This window comes from Xiphophorus maculatus, chromosome 14 (genome assembly GCF_002775205.1).
Source record: "Xiphophorus maculatus strain JP 163 A chromosome 14, X_maculatus-5.0-male, whole genome shotgun sequence".
NCBI classification, from domain to species: domain Eukaryota; kingdom Metazoa; phylum Chordata; class Actinopteri; order Cyprinodontiformes; family Poeciliidae; genus Xiphophorus; species Xiphophorus maculatus.
In genome coordinates, this window is record NC_036456.1 from 3,074,509 (window position 1) to 3,091,404 (window position 16,896).

The 16,896-nt window shown below is 39.2% G+C and overlaps 3 protein-coding genes across 4 annotated transcripts; all 3 read left to right on the forward strand.

The window, feature by feature from the left end:
- The first annotated feature begins 254 nt into the window (after positions 1 to 254).
- On the forward strand, positions 255 to 2,193 carry LOC102232707 (V-set and immunoglobulin domain-containing protein 1-like). Of its 2 annotated transcripts, none has more exons than XM_014469122.2 (5): positions 255 to 310; positions 427 to 1,128; positions 1,215 to 1,340; positions 1,779 to 1,822; positions 1,945 to 2,193. In XM_014469122.2, the coding sequence occupies exons 1-5, from the start codon at positions 256 to 258 to the stop codon at positions 2,056 to 2,058; spliced, it is 1,041 nt and encodes a 346-aa protein (XP_014324608.1). In that variant the 5' UTR covers position 255; the 3' UTR covers positions 2,059 to 2,193. The 2 variants fall into 2 exon arrangements, with proteins under 2 accessions (XP_014324608.1, XP_023201700.1); XM_023345932.1 differs by having other exon boundaries at positions 1,928 to 2,075.
- Positions 2,194 to 5,556: 3,363 nt separating this feature from the next.
- Positions 5,557 to 8,062, forward strand: LOC102232970. Its single transcript, XM_005800077.1, has 4 exons — positions 5,557 to 5,599; positions 5,679 to 6,031; positions 6,759 to 7,086; positions 7,914 to 8,062. The coding sequence occupies exons 1-4, from the start codon at positions 5,557 to 5,559 to the stop codon at positions 8,060 to 8,062; spliced, it is 873 nt and encodes a 290-aa protein (XP_005800134.1).
- A 5,111-nt stretch (positions 8,063 to 13,173) lies between these two features.
- On the forward strand, positions 13,174 to 15,147 carry LOC102233232. The gene is made up of 5 exons (XM_023346600.1): positions 13,174 to 13,245; positions 13,369 to 14,031; positions 14,556 to 14,672; positions 14,754 to 14,797; positions 14,935 to 15,147. The coding sequence occupies exons 1-5, from the start codon at positions 13,191 to 13,193 to the stop codon at positions 15,052 to 15,054; spliced, it is 999 nt and encodes a 332-aa protein (XP_023202368.1). The 5' UTR covers positions 13,174 to 13,190; the 3' UTR covers positions 15,055 to 15,147.
- The last annotated feature ends 1,749 nt before the right edge of the window (positions 15,148 to 16,896 follow it).

Sequence of the window (16,896 nt, forward strand, 5' to 3'; positions counted from 1 at the left end):
ACATCAAACTAAGCAAAGGTGAGCTTTGATGTGTCTGACTGAAGCAGACACTCTTTGTGATTTTCATCAGAAGGATCCTGTGAGGTTTTCAGCTTTGCTCTCTCCATGTTTGTCTTCTTTAAGACCTAAAGTGACTCTATGGGTGGCTGTGATGATGAGATCATGTTCTCCTGGTAGCCAATCAGCACAGCCTTGTCTCTGTGGAGTTCAGTGAGCATCAAGGTGCTTTGCATTCAACACGTCCATTTCAGCAGGATGACACCTTCAGGCTCTGTTTTCTGTCTCGTGGTCGTCCTCTTATGGAGAAAAGGTGAGTTGTGTTTTATGAGATCGGTCATTTTAACATTCTAGTCTATCCTACTTCGAACATTTCTATCTTTTGAGAAGTGTAATTTTGGTTGAGATTTCCCCCCCCTTTCTGTTCAGTTGAGCTGAATTATTTGAGAAAATCATATATTCATCAAGAGAGGAGCTTCGTATCAGCTGAAGTTGGCAGCAGCGTGACTCTGCAATGTTCTTATGGGACTGAAGCTGCGAGGTATTACTGGTACAAGCAATCTCTGGGACAGAAGCTGCAGATAATCTCTATCAGTTATAAATTTGCTGAAAGTGGCACTTTTCATGACGAGTTCAAGGACAACCCACGCTTCACCGTGGAAAACATCGATGGGAAAAGTCAGTTAAGTATTTCTGACTTAAAACCATCAGACACAGGAACTTACTTTTGTGCAAGTGGCATTTCATTTGTGTTTGAGTTTGGGGAGGGTGCTACGGTCAGCGTGAAGAATCCGGTTCTGGAAAACACAGCTTGGGTCCGTCAGTCGGAATCTGGAGCCGTCCAGACGGGAAGCTCTGTGACTCTGAACTGTACAGTCCAAACTGGGAGCTGTGGTGGAGAACACAGTGTTTACTGGTTCAGACACTCTGGAGAATCTCATCCAGGACTCATTTACACCCACCGAGGAAACAACAATGAGTGTGAGAAAAGCCAGAACACACAAACACACACCTGCATGTACGATCTGCCTATAAAGAACCTGAGTAAGTCTCACGCTGGGACTTATTACTGTGCTGTTGCTTCATGTGGACAAGTTTTGTTTGGAAACGGGACGAAGCTGGACTTGGAAAGTGAGTTGTGTCATTTCAGAGATGTTTATGTTTGCTAGTATGGAATCTAAAGCTTTCTGTCTGTGTGGGTTTGTCTGGGTTTGCAGGTGAGGCCGTCTCTCTGTCCTTGGTTTATTTCTTAAGTGCAGCTTTGATTTTCACCGTCATCCTGAGTGTGTTACTGGCCTTCACACTGCACAAGATGCACAAGAGAAACTGCTGCCAAACTTCAGGTTATTTCTGTTCAAATCTATTTTCCCCATTAGAGATTTTGCTTTTGTTTTGTAACACTTGCACCTTGTAGATCGTCCAAAAATTCTAAAGTCTGACAGGCAAATTTTAAATTATAATTTCATTTATTTAGGAAAATGCTCTCCAAACCAATTAGGTGTTAAGCCTGATATCTGGTTGTACCATGCTGAGTGACAGCAACTGCTATCAGACATTTGCAATAACTGGCAGTGAGTCTTTGATAAAAAGTGAGTGGGTTTGGACGGCATTGTTCTCTTAATAAACAAAATTATAATTTAAAAACTAGATTTGGTATTTATAAATTCTACATTTGATATAAAAATTTGATGATCTAAAATGTGTAAATGTGACATACACTATATACTGTATATATATATATATTTTTTTTTTTAACTAAAGATGCCTTTTGCCTTTCACAGAGTTTAATGGAAGACTTTTATGTCAACCAGCAACAAGCACAGAGGTACCTCATCTCATCTCTTGTATTTCACAAACTATTAATTGTCACATCTTGAAGTTTGAAAAAGAAAAACGAAAAAAACAAACAAACAAGAAAAACTAATTCCAGGAGTGTTCTGCTACCAGGTTCACCAAGATGCAGGCGACCTCCATTACGCTGCTGTAAATGCCAACCAGCTCAGCAGATCAAGGAGACACAGGAAGAGCTCAGAGTGTGTGTACTCAGCTATGACGCAGTAGACTGGAGACGGTTCAGTTCACTCTCCTAAAGCTGCCTGGAGAACTGAAGCACAGCTTTCTGACTGTTTCAGGGTCAACGACTGGAGAATATTTTTGTGTTTTTTTTTTTTTTAACATTTCACAGAATAAACTTATTTAAATTATTAAACTTATTAAAATGGTTAAATTGCGTGTGTTTGGTCCCTTAGATGCCAGTTTTTACAGTGCGTACATTATGATAATTCGGTTAGTCGCCAACTTTGAATTCAGGGTAATGTTATTCACACAAAAATATGGTATTATTCCTGAAGGAAAATTAAATTTTTTCTAGTTTTAGTAATTTAATTTCTTCAAAGAGTTCTTATAGATGATGATGACTGTTGGCAAGAAAGAGCTCCTGTAGAAACCTGTGTTGCAGCAAATCTGAAGAAGCCTCAGTCTGTGGACATTCTCTTACTGGAGTCTTGTGTATTGGATTGTCAGCGTTGTTCATTATTCTTTTCATGTTATGAAGCATCGTTTTTGTAGAATCAGAACAGGACAGACTCAGGCTTCTTTGTTCAGCTTTTTAAAATCTCTGTCTCTGACAGGGGCCATCAGATAACAATGGATTAAGACAGATCTATAAAAGATATGCAGCATCTTGCTGCAAACACTAAAGGACCTACGTTTTGTTTGTTGTGGTTTTTCTTGATTGACTCTCAGCAACATGCAACAAATCCACTGGCATGTATTCTTTTTTTTTTTTTTTAGGTTTTTGGAGCCTTAATTTGATAGTGAATTGACAGGAAGGTGGGTTATGAGAGAGGGGGGAAAGGTCATCAGGCCGGGACTCGAACCTATGACATCCTTCCTGAGGACGGAAGTCTCCATATGTGGTCTGTGCTTAACCCCTGCACCACCACAGAACCCCGGCATGTATTCTTTTGACAAGATTTACTTTAGCTTGGATACAGGGCAAAGTTTTTTGTTTTTGTTTTATGTAAAAATGTCTTTTCAGAGCATGTTTGGTCTTTTCTTTTCCAGTGTGTGTATAGTTGTTGAACAGTCAGTCCTTGTGGAAGAGTCGGTACAGTGAATTTCTAAAATCACCTTTAAATCTCATATTGCATATTGATAGCAAAAGATGATTGAACCTGAGATATAATATTGCAGTACTTCCATGGTTCAGTATCCTATCTGGTGGACTAGCATATTCAGGAGAGCGTTTCCACCACTAGGTGGACTCTCAGTGGGCAGGCGGGGTTAAACCCAAACGCCTAACGTGTCATAATTGTGAGACAGCAAACGTGATGCACAAGCATTGACATACTTCTGTCCCCCAATCAACGGATTATACTCTGTGATGCCCCATGGACAGATTTGGGAACTGGAATGGTGCGGTGCAGTTTGGTTGTATGGGCCACTTTTACAATGGAAACAGGTCAAATATGGTACCAAACTGCACCAACTCGGATCAATGACACCCAAGGTGATTGACAGACCCAAGAATCGGGACCAGTTGTTTCAGGATTCTGTCAAACATGATGTTCACATGTGGATCTTATATTAAATGCAGTTTGTTTAGCTGCTCCTCCATCTCTCTGCGTAGATATGCTTCATTGAATTCTCTCAATTTAAGGAGCTGTGACTTTTGATAGTTGTAGCTCACAACCACTATCAGAAGTCAGGGGTTACTGCTAGCTTCAGCCTCTGCCTGTACCTGTGGCCTTTGCTCACACACAGCAAGGTATCACTCAGCAACTGGCTGTGATTCACATCAACCCCCGGTCTACTCTTAAAGTAGCCACATCCTCTGCTCTTAAAGGGACTGCTACACAAACTCCAGAGGTTTCCTCCACTCTTGATGAGTTACAGCTGATCTAGTAAGTCTCTTCAGTCGACAGGTTCCACGAAGTTTAATTCCACATGAAAACAGAAACCAACTCCAGATGGACAAAACAGTAACAAACGTAACAATAGTCAGTTGCGAAAATGTGGACTGCTAATATGTGCTAGCATGGCATTACATCCATTTGATGGGAATTTTCTCAGTTTGCGTCGTCTTAGATTGCGTAAGTCAGCTAAAACGGTCGTTATCTTTTGTGTCACAATCGGTTGACTAGCTAAATCCTCTGATGAGGCGGATGGATGCGGCGTAGCTTTTCCTCTATTTGAGGATTTATTTACCTTTTCAAGAAGCTCTCAGGATAACTTCTGTCTAACACAGGAAAAGATGCCATTACAGATAAAAAGTCCCAGTCATTTTACATGGTGGACCAAAAAAAACCACAAAAAAAAAAAACAGTAAAAAAATGTTCATTTGTCAACCACATTATAAATCTGTATATTTGCTTGCAAATCAGAAAGTTTTCATTATGTACCCAACATATATGACCTACAAATATAAGAGTAAAAAATAAACTAACTTTGGAGTAATAAAACTTAAATAGTCACACATTAAGTGTAAACTACTCAAAGATAATCATATCACTCAGAGTATATATATACAAAAAATTTTATATATTTTTATTCACCTGGTTTATTTGAGTTAGTGCGTATCAAAATGGTCCCACTCATTTTGAGTGGGACCAAATGAAATCTGATTGGATTTCATTTTCATCTGTTTTTGTGCCAGAAGCTTTAGCTTGGCTAATGTGGCTAAGATTGATTTATGGCTATAATCAAAACTGGTACCACTGCTTGCCGCAAGCAGGTCCTGGGTTTGAATCCCAGCCTGTCTGCATGGAGTGAATATCCTTCATTTTGTAGATTTAGGAGAAGGTCTTACATTGTGTTTGCAATGTAAGACACGAGTGATCATGTTCTCCCCATGATCACTCTGTATCCACGGAGTCCCTTGCCTCTCAACCAATGAACTCTGTTCTCTTAACATAACCATTAGACTCACAGTGCAGAAGTTGACTGATGACTTAAAAAAATATTCTGAATTGTGAACAGTCCCTGCTACAGATGCGCCAAAAACAAACAGAAAGGATGTCAAAAAGTTTCAAATGTTGCATGGCCACTAAATGAACTGTAGAGGGTGAGTAAAGAACAAGAGGAAGTGAATTTTAAACTTGTGATGAACTAAAAGGATGAAGTAGATGAGATGTTAAAGTTAAAACTAGTGATTACATTTAAACAGATCCGTTTTTTTTGTGGCAAAGTGAAACCATTAACGTCCACCGATGTAAAATCTTTTTTTGAAAAGCTGCTTCAAAGTCCTGTTTCTCAGTGCGTTGCTGTGATAACAGTCGACATTAGGCTGGCAGGTGGTGGCAACGCTGCAACTGATCTGGAAATCCAATCAGCCAAAAGTTACATTGTTGGTGAACTGACACTGGTTTTATTAAGCTGGGAAATAAGTGCTTATAACAATTTCCCTCCTCGTTTTTAAGTCATGAGTGGGAGGGCACTAAGCCACCAATGAGACACGATAGACGTGGCTCAATGCCGGTACAAACCGATAAATCTGTGGAACGGTCGGCCATGTCAGGAGCTCTGAACTACTTTGAGGAAGAAGAAGAAGCACCAAAGATGGCTGTTATCTTTCTGAAGGTGCTGCTGCTCTCCTCGTTGTGTGAGTAATTCATATTTTCATGTTCAACCGTTCTCTCCGTCTTCAAACGCAAAGCTGATAAAATGGGTGTCAACTTCAGGTGAAGCCGAGTTCAGTGAAATCTCTCAGCCCGTTTCCGTTCAGACGCTGAAGCTCAGCGAGTCGGCCGCCATCGAATGCAGCATGAAGAGCGCAGCTCTGAACAGAGTGTGGTACAAACTGACGGCAGGAAGAAGACTGCAGCCCATCGCAACAGTTGATAATCGGAACAACCGGAGCGTAGTTGCTGGTGAATTTGAAAACCGTTTCTCAGTTGAGTTTGACGGCATCAGCAATCGCCTGAGGATATCAGCAACTTCCTGGGACGACGTTGGAACATACTTCTGTGGAGAGATGCACCGGGATAAGGTTCAGTTTGGATCAGGAACCTTTCTGTTTCTTAAAGGTACTAATGTCTAATGAGGATTCATTTCTTTTTTTTTTTTTTTTAAACATTTTTATTAGTTTTGTGTTTTCACAAACAGAAAAAAAATATATAACATTGTACACTGTGCTGCCAGTCACCTTACATGAGTATGAGATACAAAGCAAAAACAAAACAAAACAAACATAAAAAAAAATAAAATAAAATAAAATACATAAAATAAAAGGAAGCTGCCATACAATGTAACATTCACGTTAAATCATGCCTTCAGTGGTCGGCAAACATTAACAGACATGTTTACAGCCTGACATCAGCACAATCATATCTAGCCGGGTGATCAGAGAAAGAAGAAAGATGCATAGGAATACAGAAGGAGGATGTCCATTAGTTAAGATCTGGTGAGACCTTCCACTTTATAGGATTCTGACCTCTCATCACAAGTCTTGTCAGCTCTTTAGGTAAATAGTTTAGAACAGGAGACCACATATCAATGAAATGTTTCTCATTACCCTTAAGGACTGCACTAATTCTTTCATGAGGGAGGACCCTAAATATTTCTCTATACCATTGTGTGATAGTTGGTGGTTTATCCTTAATCCAATTAATTAAAATGCATTTTCTAGCCAAAAGCAATAATTTGTCACAAAGTTTGAAGTGTGATTGTGTCAGAGTGACTGATTTGAGGATTCATTTCTAATTAACCCGACGTTGTGCCAGTCATTACGTTTAATCTAATCTGTTTTCCAAGGCTTGAAGCTGAGCAGCGACTCTGTTGTCCAGCAGCCAGAGACCCGCTCAGTTCAGCCAGGAGATTCGGTGACCGTCAGCTGCACCATTCAGGCTGGTCAGTGCTCAGCAGGACACACTGCAGTCATGTGGCTGAAAAACCTTCACGCCTCTCCTGCAGACATAATTTACTCATCTGGGGATAAAACCAGCAGCTGTAAGAGGGCAGGAAGCGGAGAAACGTGCGTGCACAAGCTCTTCCTGAAGAACATCGACTCTGATGACGCAGGAACGTACCACTGTGTTGTGACTGTGTGTGGACATGTGCTGCTGGGAAAAGGAACCAGGATTATTCACAGTAAGGCAGTACCACAATGCATGCACACTGCAAAAACTTATAGGTTCTCCTTACTCAAAAAATATATGAAAATTCATTGCCTCATTTCTGTAGTTTTCATTAAATTAACTGAATGAGTAACATTAACTTGTGGATTTTTAGTAATTTGAACAATCTGAGTATTAAAATTACATAAACAGTATTTAAATAATTAGAGCTGTACTCCTAGGTTATCGTTCTTGATGAACTGACTGCATGCATGAAGCGCTGGAGTCTACCTTTTCGCCTTAAACAGCTTCAAACTAATCTTTGTGACAAATAAAAAAAGTGGTTGAATTAGTGGCTACTGCCATTGGCACAATGCATTGTGGGATTCCTTCCTCACATTACTTCAAATGAACTAAACTCATTTTTAGCCCTCTGTGGCATGACTTTTCATTTTTTGGGGAAAAATATTTCCCTGCATTCTGTGGGAGCTTGGTGGTCCCTAATTACATATCAATCATAAAATGGGACCCTGGCACCTCCTGGAACCAGATTTGGGTTTGTTGCCTCAGGGCAACGTTGCGCTACAAAGAGTCTAAAACACTAAGATTTTCTACAGTGATTATGAGAAATGAAACACAAATCAAACAAAAACTATATTCATAAAAAAACTTTTTGTTGACAAAAATAAATCCGACATGGTTCCAACTCACCTAATATAAAATAAACAACTAACTTCCATTAATAAATTGTACATTTAAGAAAATTACTACAACGAGCATTTGTGTGTCTGTACGTGTATGTCTGGCAGAGTTAGAATCACTAAGGATGTTGCCATCAGTCTGAGTGCTCCTTATTTGCAGATGATGTTACGTCTCAAAGCATTTTTACGGTCGACCCCAACGCTGCGATATTCATCTCCTCCATCATCCTCACCATCTGCGCCCTGAGTGTTTATCTGGGATCCTTAATCTGGATCATCGAGGAGACAAACTGCTGCTTTGGTACCTGAAACGTTTTACATTTGTACCTGTAATGTTGCTACTGGAGGTAACAAACATTTGTCATTGGCTGTTAGGGTCTTGTGCTGGACTTTCACCTCCACCTACAACCCCAGCAGAGGTATATATTGTGCTCAGAGCAGCATTTTATTCACATTTGTGTGATATTGTGGAACTTATTTTGTGATAAATCCCGTTGCAGGTCCAACATGACGACTGTGTCCAGACAAATCTGTCAGCAAGACAGAAAAACTCCGTCTGGACTGAATGTGTTTATGCCAATGCAGAGAAAGTCAACTGAAGACATTTTGACTGCATTTCTTCCATAAAGTCATAATAATGATAGATTTCCATCATTTTATTAATTTTTAAAAAAAAATCTAAATATTACAGTACTATATTGCTCTAGTCCAGTGGTTCTCAAACTTTTTTCAGTGATGTACCCCCTTAAAAATATATTTTTAGTCAAGTACCCCCTGACACTGGCAAAACATTTTTGGAACAAAAAAGAGGTACAGTGCCTTCTTTTTCACTTTATCTATACTTTCAGCAGCATTGCTGCTACGCTTTAGGCACGTCTCCATAGTTACAGTGTAGTCATGATAACGACAGGTTGTTGACGAGTGCCCTGGGTCCGTGGGTCAAACTAACTTGGTGGGGGGGTCCGTTTTATTTTAAAGGATATTGAAACTAAATACTGAATATAAAATTCAGTGCATGAACACACATTTATATTTTATCGAACTTTTTACAAAATAATTTTTCCCAAGACTTATTATGAGGAGCCTACTGATTTTTTAAAGATATTTTGAAAAGCTTCACGTACCACCTGCAGTACCTCCACGTACCCCCAGGGGTACACGTACCCCCATTTGAGAACCACTGCTCTAGTCCATGCAGGGCCTTGCAAGTATTCATATCCTTCAAACCTTAACCATAACAAACCTTCAATATATGTTATTGGGATTTTATGTAACAGATCAACTCAAACTAGTGTTTATTATTATTATTCTGAAAAATAATTCATGCTTACCCTTTCTTTTTACATTACATTCTGCATGTATTGATTTTTAGCATTAGCATTAGCTGTCTTTCACTTGCTCCTTTCTTTTCTCAGACTTTCTGCCTGATTCTTGATTGTTCTGTTCTCCCACCTGAGCCGTGGATCTCCGCTTCTCCTCCAGAGTTACCATGTCTCTCTTGGCTTCATTTCTTACCAATTCAACCATTTGTCATTGTCATCTTTAGGATCTCAAGCAGAACTTTCAGCTTCCTTCACAGACGTAGCAAAGGTATATCTTGTTTTAATCGAGATTACCACCATAGTGTAGTAATTCTGGTGTGAACAAATTCCTTTTTATAAAATAATAAGTATCTTTTTCTAAGTCCAATATGAAAAGTTTCCGAAGAGAATTAGATCAAAAACACAAGAGAGGCACCATGTGGACAAAATGCTTGACTGCAAAGAAACGCAATTGATAAAGTTTCGACTTTTTCGAATCAGAAAAATCAGTTTTAGCAGGTTTGCTAAGCTAATCTTTGTGTTATCAATATGAAATGTTAGCACGTTGGTGCAATCAGAGCGTATGAAGCCAACATGTGTGTGTTCCTTCAGGCTGCAGCAAACAAACCTCAGACATGTTCTTAACCACTGGACTCATTCTCTGACTTGAGCTTCTCTAAATAGAATTGTTCTCACACACAGCTAGCAGCGCCGCAGGTAACCACCGATGTGTCGCCTCTATATGCCCCCAAAAACAGAAACAGGACCTAAACATAGTCCATACAGAGCATGGTGCCATACCCACAAGCCACAGATTTGTCTTATTTTGTATGATCAATGTGAACTGAAACCATAAGGAGCAAAAAAAAAAAAATAGCAAAAGAAAAAACTGCAAAAGAGAACTGTTGGGTTTGAAACACATGGTTTCAAAACTGAGGGAGTGTGTTTTAAACAAGCAGATTTGAGTGTCTATGAAATATTTGAATCAAAATAGGTTTTGAAGCGATAACTTTATCGCCTGGAAGTTTCACCCAACAGGCTTCTCAAGAGCTAATGTGTGTGTGTGTGTTTTTTTAAAGAATGTTGACAGAAAAAAAGAAGGTTTAGAGCCACAGTCAGTTTATTTTATGTTTCTTAGTGTTAACACTCCGATTGACAAAAGCAGACACATTCCAAGTTATGCCCCCAGCAAGAAATGAACCAATGAAGACAAAGTTTGGTCCATATGCAGTATAGAATATGTGTCCAAAACTTTTTTAACATTACACAATGTCCCTGACAGTCTCTGAGCTTTGACACCTCAACCACTGCAAAATCATGATCTGACATAAATTTGTTCTAAACTTATTACTGATTAAACTTAAAAAATGTATGTAGCTTTATGTTATTAATGCTAAAGTTTAATCAGTAATACTTTTATAACAAATGTATGTCAGATCATGATTTCTTGGTTAATATCAAGATGTCATAACAAAGACATTTTGAATAATGTCAACTTTGTATTAAAATTATCATGATTTACCGAATGACACTTTATGACAACAGTCATAAATATTCATGAAGACGTACTCATGTTCATGACAGGTGTTATATCATGTTTATGACGATGTTATGACAGATTTATTCACAACTCGTCAAATAAAGTGTTACCGTCTATCCAACTGATCAAATAGATCATGGACAGGTGAATCCCTAATGTTTGACTAACACTCCTGATCAACCTGTTAAGACCGAATAAGAAGACAAATTAGAAAGGGCACAGTGGGAAGGGAAAAAGAGAAGAACAAGGGAAACAGGTGGAACAGAAAGTTTAAAGGGAAATGAAATAAGAGTAGAGGAGAAAAAGAAGGGTAAAGAGAAAACCCTGTAAGTCTGTTTCTACACTTGCAGAAAGAGAGAAAAAAAACAACCGAGAAACAACAATAGCAAACCAAAGATGAATATGTAATGACAACAATTTAGCTGAAAAGTACACAGTATCAATAATACAATATGTAATTAGTGGCAAATGCAGCCAACAATAGAGTTAAACTTAGCGTGTTCATCAACTCATCAAAAGTTGAAGATTTTTAGCCTTAAAATGTCAAAACTTGCTCATATCTTTCATATCAAGATGATAAGATCTGTAGAAACAAGGTCTCTGTTGCTATGTGAATTAGACAAAAAGTCAAGAAGTAGACCAAAAACTGTTAATCTTAGCTGAGCTGGGGATCAGCTAGAGTCCATGTACCAGTACAGCTTTCATCTACTTATTGATGCTGGCTGCAGTCCAATCACAATAAGACATGTCCAAAAAAAGGCCTTATAGATCTGACAAGAAAACATTTCATGTGATCAGTATGAAGGGCTGCCATGGTTATTTGCATGACAAGGTGATCCAATCAAGCAGCACCATGGAAACGCGCTCTGATCTTCATAAATCTGTCTTACCTAACAGTACCCTCTTCTAAACAGGAAGGTAGAGCTTTACAAGTAGTCGGCTCTCAGTGTCTGAATTTGGTTTCACGTTTTGTGGTAAAGAGGGTTCATAATACAGCAAACAGGTTTCCACTGATGGAAACTTCACCTCTTGGTTGTACACAGGAAGACTGCCTGTGGCTTCAGGCTCGCAGTGAATATAGAGAGGTCAATCAATGTTCAAGCATAATGTTCAAATTTAAGTGAGAGATTGTTAAAGTAGCAGCAATTTGCAAGAACGGTCTGCAAAGACTGTATGTCATAAAAATGACTTAAACTTTTCAGCATTGATAAAATTGGTTTCATTGTTTTGAATGGCAACTTGTCCTTGACAAACAAGAACTTCTGTTTAGCTTTATTAAAATGACCAATAGAATAATTGGCACTGCGACAGACTGGCAACCTGTCCAGGGTGAACCCGCCTCTCGCCCGAAATGTTCGCTGGAAATAGGCACCAGCATCCCTCCTGACCCCAGTAGGGACAAGGGTGTTAGAAAATGGATGGATGGATAATCGGCATTCAATGGCCCACCCTGTCTGATATCTGGAATAGACAGATTGTGAAAAAGGCCAAAACAATCTTAGTCAGCAGAATTGACTCGTTTAAGAGGAATTTATTCTCCTTCCCTCGGGTCAGAGGTCCATTCCTCAAGATCTCCATCCTGCAACTGTTAGATGCATCCCTGGTTCAACGACGCCGAATCAAATGGATAAATTCCCTCACCAGCCATCATTTAACTCTTCAGAGGCCTAGTAACCAGCAGTTCATTTGATTCAGGTGTGTTGAAGAAGGGATGCATCTAAAAATTTCAGGATGGTAGCTCTAAGACTGGACTGGGGAACCCCAGCCTCAGGTCAAAGGTACAGGTTACCAACAATAAAGTGCAACCAGCACTAATGTTCTTTTGTCCTAATTAAACCTCTTGACTTGGCCAAGCTTGGCAAATTTTAGAACATCTTGCTGATTTATTCCTTGTGGATTTGTTTGATTGTCATTATGTGTGGTATTTGTGTGGGACAATAAAGACTTCACCTTCATTCACCGTCAAGTTGCCTCTGAACCTTTCTAATGTACCAGCTAACATTAGATCATGTGTGAGGTCACGGTCACTTCTGATGATTGGAACCAGTCCTGGATATGTGGACAGTAAATACATTTTCTACATAAATGAGTCCCTTCCTTTCCTCAATTAAAGCATTTGAAATATTCAACTATGTCTCAGCAATGGGTACAGAGTTTGGGTACAGTTACTAATAAACTGGAAAGTGTGGCTTCTTTGAAGAGTTTGTTGCATGATGTAGCGGTAGAGCGGGTGCCTCGTATACGAGGTTACAGTTCCGGGTTCGAACACTTGAGACTTTTGCTGGATGTCTTCCCCTCTTCTCTGCCTGGTTACAGTCAATATAGTGTAAAAAAAAAAAAAATCATCACTGAGATGAATTCAAAGTTTAAGGGCATTAATCTGAAGTGGTTAAATAATAAATGCGATATAAATGTAATACTTACTGTATGTAGTCCGTCCAGGGTTCAAGAGATATCAGTTGCTCAGGTAGGTGGCACTGAAAATTTGTTCAGAAGTAGACTGTAAGTCTGATTGGCCAATCAGAAACAGTCTTAAGTTTAAAGAGGGGTGAATGTACTAACCTTCAGCTCTTTCACCTCTGCATTTTAAAGTGCAATGACTTCTCAAACCTTAGCTTTGTACTCAGCAACTCTGCTTGTGGTGACTATGGGTAAGTTTGCTTCTGCAGCTGATTTTTCTTGAATGTTTAACAAGAATCTTTGCTTCTTATCATGCGGCACAAAGTTCTTTAAATAAAAGTAAATGTTTCATTTTGTGATTTTTTTGTCCTCAGCTCATTCGACAGACTTGACACAGACATCGCTACATGTTTACTCAGTGGATGTTGGAAGCAACGTTGCTTTGCAATGCCTCTGCCAAGATTACTCAGCGGTGATGTTTTACTGGTACAAACAAATTCTGGGACAGGAACCGAAGCTCATGTGTACATTCTACAAACATACCAACATTGCAGTCTTTAAGGAGGAGTTCAACAACTCTCGTTTCTCGCTGGACACTGGAAATTACAGGAATGTTGTGCTGAAGATATCAGATGTGAAGATTTCAGACGCTGCGACTTTCCACTGTGTCCAGAGCAATTTAAATGACTATGAATTTTGTGAAGGAACTACGCTCATAGTAAAAGGTTCGGGTCCTACTATCGAGACTTTGGTCCGTCAGTCAGAATCTGAGAACATCGAGCAAGGAGACTCTGTGAGTCTGAAATGTGCGGTACAAACTGGGAGCTGTGGTGGACAACACAGTGTTTACTGGTTCAGAAACTCTGAAGAATCCCATCCTGGACTCATTTACACTCAGGGGGGCAGGAGTGATCCCAGCACACAGACACACACCTGTGTGTACAACCTGCCCATGAAGGTCCCTAATGAGACGTACTGTGCTGTTGCCTCCTGTGGAGAAATACTGTTTGGAAACAGAACCAAGCTGGACTCTGAAGGTGAGACACTTTTTCATTTCCACAAATACTTGTTCATCTTGAACATTTTCAGACAATCCTGCTTCTCATATTATTCAGATTGCTCATTCCTCATCTACATTTCATTTCTGTTTTTTTTTTCCGGCAACAAAAAATGTAAATAAAACACAATTGGATGCATTTCATCTTCTAGACTCGATGACAAAATGTGTCCTTCTGATAAGTTTAACAAAGACAGAAATTAATTGAACTTAGGAGCCTTTACAACTTCTGAAATGGATTTTTGCACGATTATCAGAACTAATTAGTAACAGAAATTCATGTTTTGAAGAGTTTCATGAAAATAGACCAAAAAGACCTTTATCTGTAAAAAAAATAATCTCCTGTAATATCAGGCCTCTAGTTTTATAAGGAGTGGTCAGCTCCAGATTTTGAGAGCCACTCTAAATGAAATGCATGGAGACTGAAGAGCTTTGAGGCACCAAGATGGATGTGAAATCTGTACCACAGTAGCCAATTGTTTACTGGTTCATGTTTTTCTACAGGCGATCCTGTCTCTCTTGTCTTGGTTTATCTCCTGAGTGGAGCTTTGACATTCACCACCCTGCTGGCAGCTGCACTGGCTGTCTCAGTCTTCAAAATGAGCAAAAGGCAGCATGCAGGTATGTGTTGCCATTTGAAAGTCAGATAAAATACTCTTTAAGCTCCAAAGTGAAACTATTCTTGCTCTGTTTTACACACAGATTCCACTGAAATATCTTCAACAACTGCTTCCCCAAGAATGCAGGTAAGCATAGTTTCAAATAGTTTCTGTAGCAGCGAGCAAAGAGGGGAGTGGAACAATACATTTTGTTCTTTCTGAAGTCTTTCTTTTTTTTTAAACAAGCATCTGTTGTGGTACATATTCTCTACATTTGTCCCTAGGAATCCCAAGATGGAGAAAACCTCCAATATGCTTCTGTAAGTCATCAAAAGATGAACATATCAAGAACAAGAGCGGACGGCACGTTCACAGAATGCGTCTATTCCAGTGTGAAGCGCTAGAGCCATTTGCTTCCACTGTTTCTGAAATGTGTTGAGTTAATAGAATTTCGTCACAGTTTGAAATGTAAAGTGTTGCAATAAAGTTATTTCATTAAAACCAGATCATGAGTTTGTTGGTTTCTGTCTAACAACGTGACATTCAGCTTGTCTGATTTATTAATCTTATCTAGATGCATTCAAGACCCTCTCCAGTGGTTGTGCTACACATTCCCGTCTCTCAACTGATCTGTGTTCCAGGTCCTTATACTGTCACTAATTTCAAACGATATACTGTAGGTGGTTTGCACACAAACACATTTTTAAAACTATTATGCTGTGTATCCATAGTAACCTTTGGAACCATTGTCCCAAAGATCTTCTGTCCTGCAGGTTTTAGATGCAGCCCTGCTCCATCACACCTGAATCTAATGAGTGCCTTGTTACCAGGCTTTTGCCAAACTTTATGACTCTTCAGTTGCTCTTTATTATGGATATCAATACACAACTTGCTGTGGACTAAGCCTGATAAATTAAGATCTTCCCATAGAATTTCATGTACTTTGTTTTACTCCAGAAGTTACTACAGATCTAAAAGAAGATGAAGATTTCCTTGGGTTTCTAGTAAAAGATGGCAACAGAGTGACAAAGAAGCCACCATGTTGTTGAGGATGAGGGACATAGAGAGGCTGAGGGCTGTTCTCTAGATACTTGCTGTCAACTCCACAGTCTTGAATGGGTTGAGCTACATCTGGTTCTGACTGCAGTGGACCAGCTGATCTGTCAGATCAATCACAATGGTGTCATCTGAAAATCTCAGGAGTTACACACTGGTGTGTGAAGTTCACTTTGCTGAAGCTTAATGAGCAAACCTGCCTGTTAAATGCCATTGAGAACTGCTCAACCAAGATCTCAGTGAAACTCGACCCAATGAAAATGGAGAATAAATGTCCAGAGGGCCATTTAAAATCCAGATCTTCTCTGCTGAAAGTGACCAAAAACGCAGAACACTAGAGAGCAAAGCACTGAGACTGCCATTCATTCTTATATCTTCTATATTAAAAGGACAGGATTTACTAGTGAATCCAAAAGACATTATTGACAGTTTTTCTCAAACAATTTGTCAAACAGTTGTTCTAAGAGCGACATACAAGCTTCATGAAAATATTTGACAAACACCATGTCAAATTAGTCTCAAGTCCATCAGTCATATCCAAAAAAGCAGCAAACTCCACCTGAATGATGCACCTAGTGATGTTTCAGAAAAGCTCAAGTGAAAGAAGCCGTTTTAACGTAGAGTTTTAGAAAAAAAACTTCTGAGATCAGAAGAGATGAGTCTTTTGACACCTTTAAGACACATTTACAGTGTCAGAACAGACGAGTGGATATTTTGTCAAATACAATTATTTATTTATGCCAGTAGGTGGCGTAGCTTACCCTAAAAAAACACAGCTGGCTTTCTGCACCAAAATGAAAAACACAATTTAAAAATATTAGCTTGGCAGTTTATTATATAAACTTGGCTTCCTGGGTAATGAGACAGATGTTTACAGCTGCTAAGGTTGTCTGTTAAACATTGTTTAGCAGGGATATGAAGGGCATCTACCCTCTGCTTCCTGGACTCGATACAGGAAGTGAAGTCATGCTGATGAAAGGCTCTGTTCAGATTCTGATTGTGTATATTTACAGTATTATTTAATTTTCCCAACCAAAACTCACCAGTGCAACATTTTAATATATTCTCAACAAAACTAAGAAACAAGCAAACTAATTAATAATTTTTTGTTGTTGTTGTGGATGGTTAAAAATGTCCAAACTACTAATCTCCCTGAGCTAACCATCAAGGAATTGATCTCCTAGAATGTC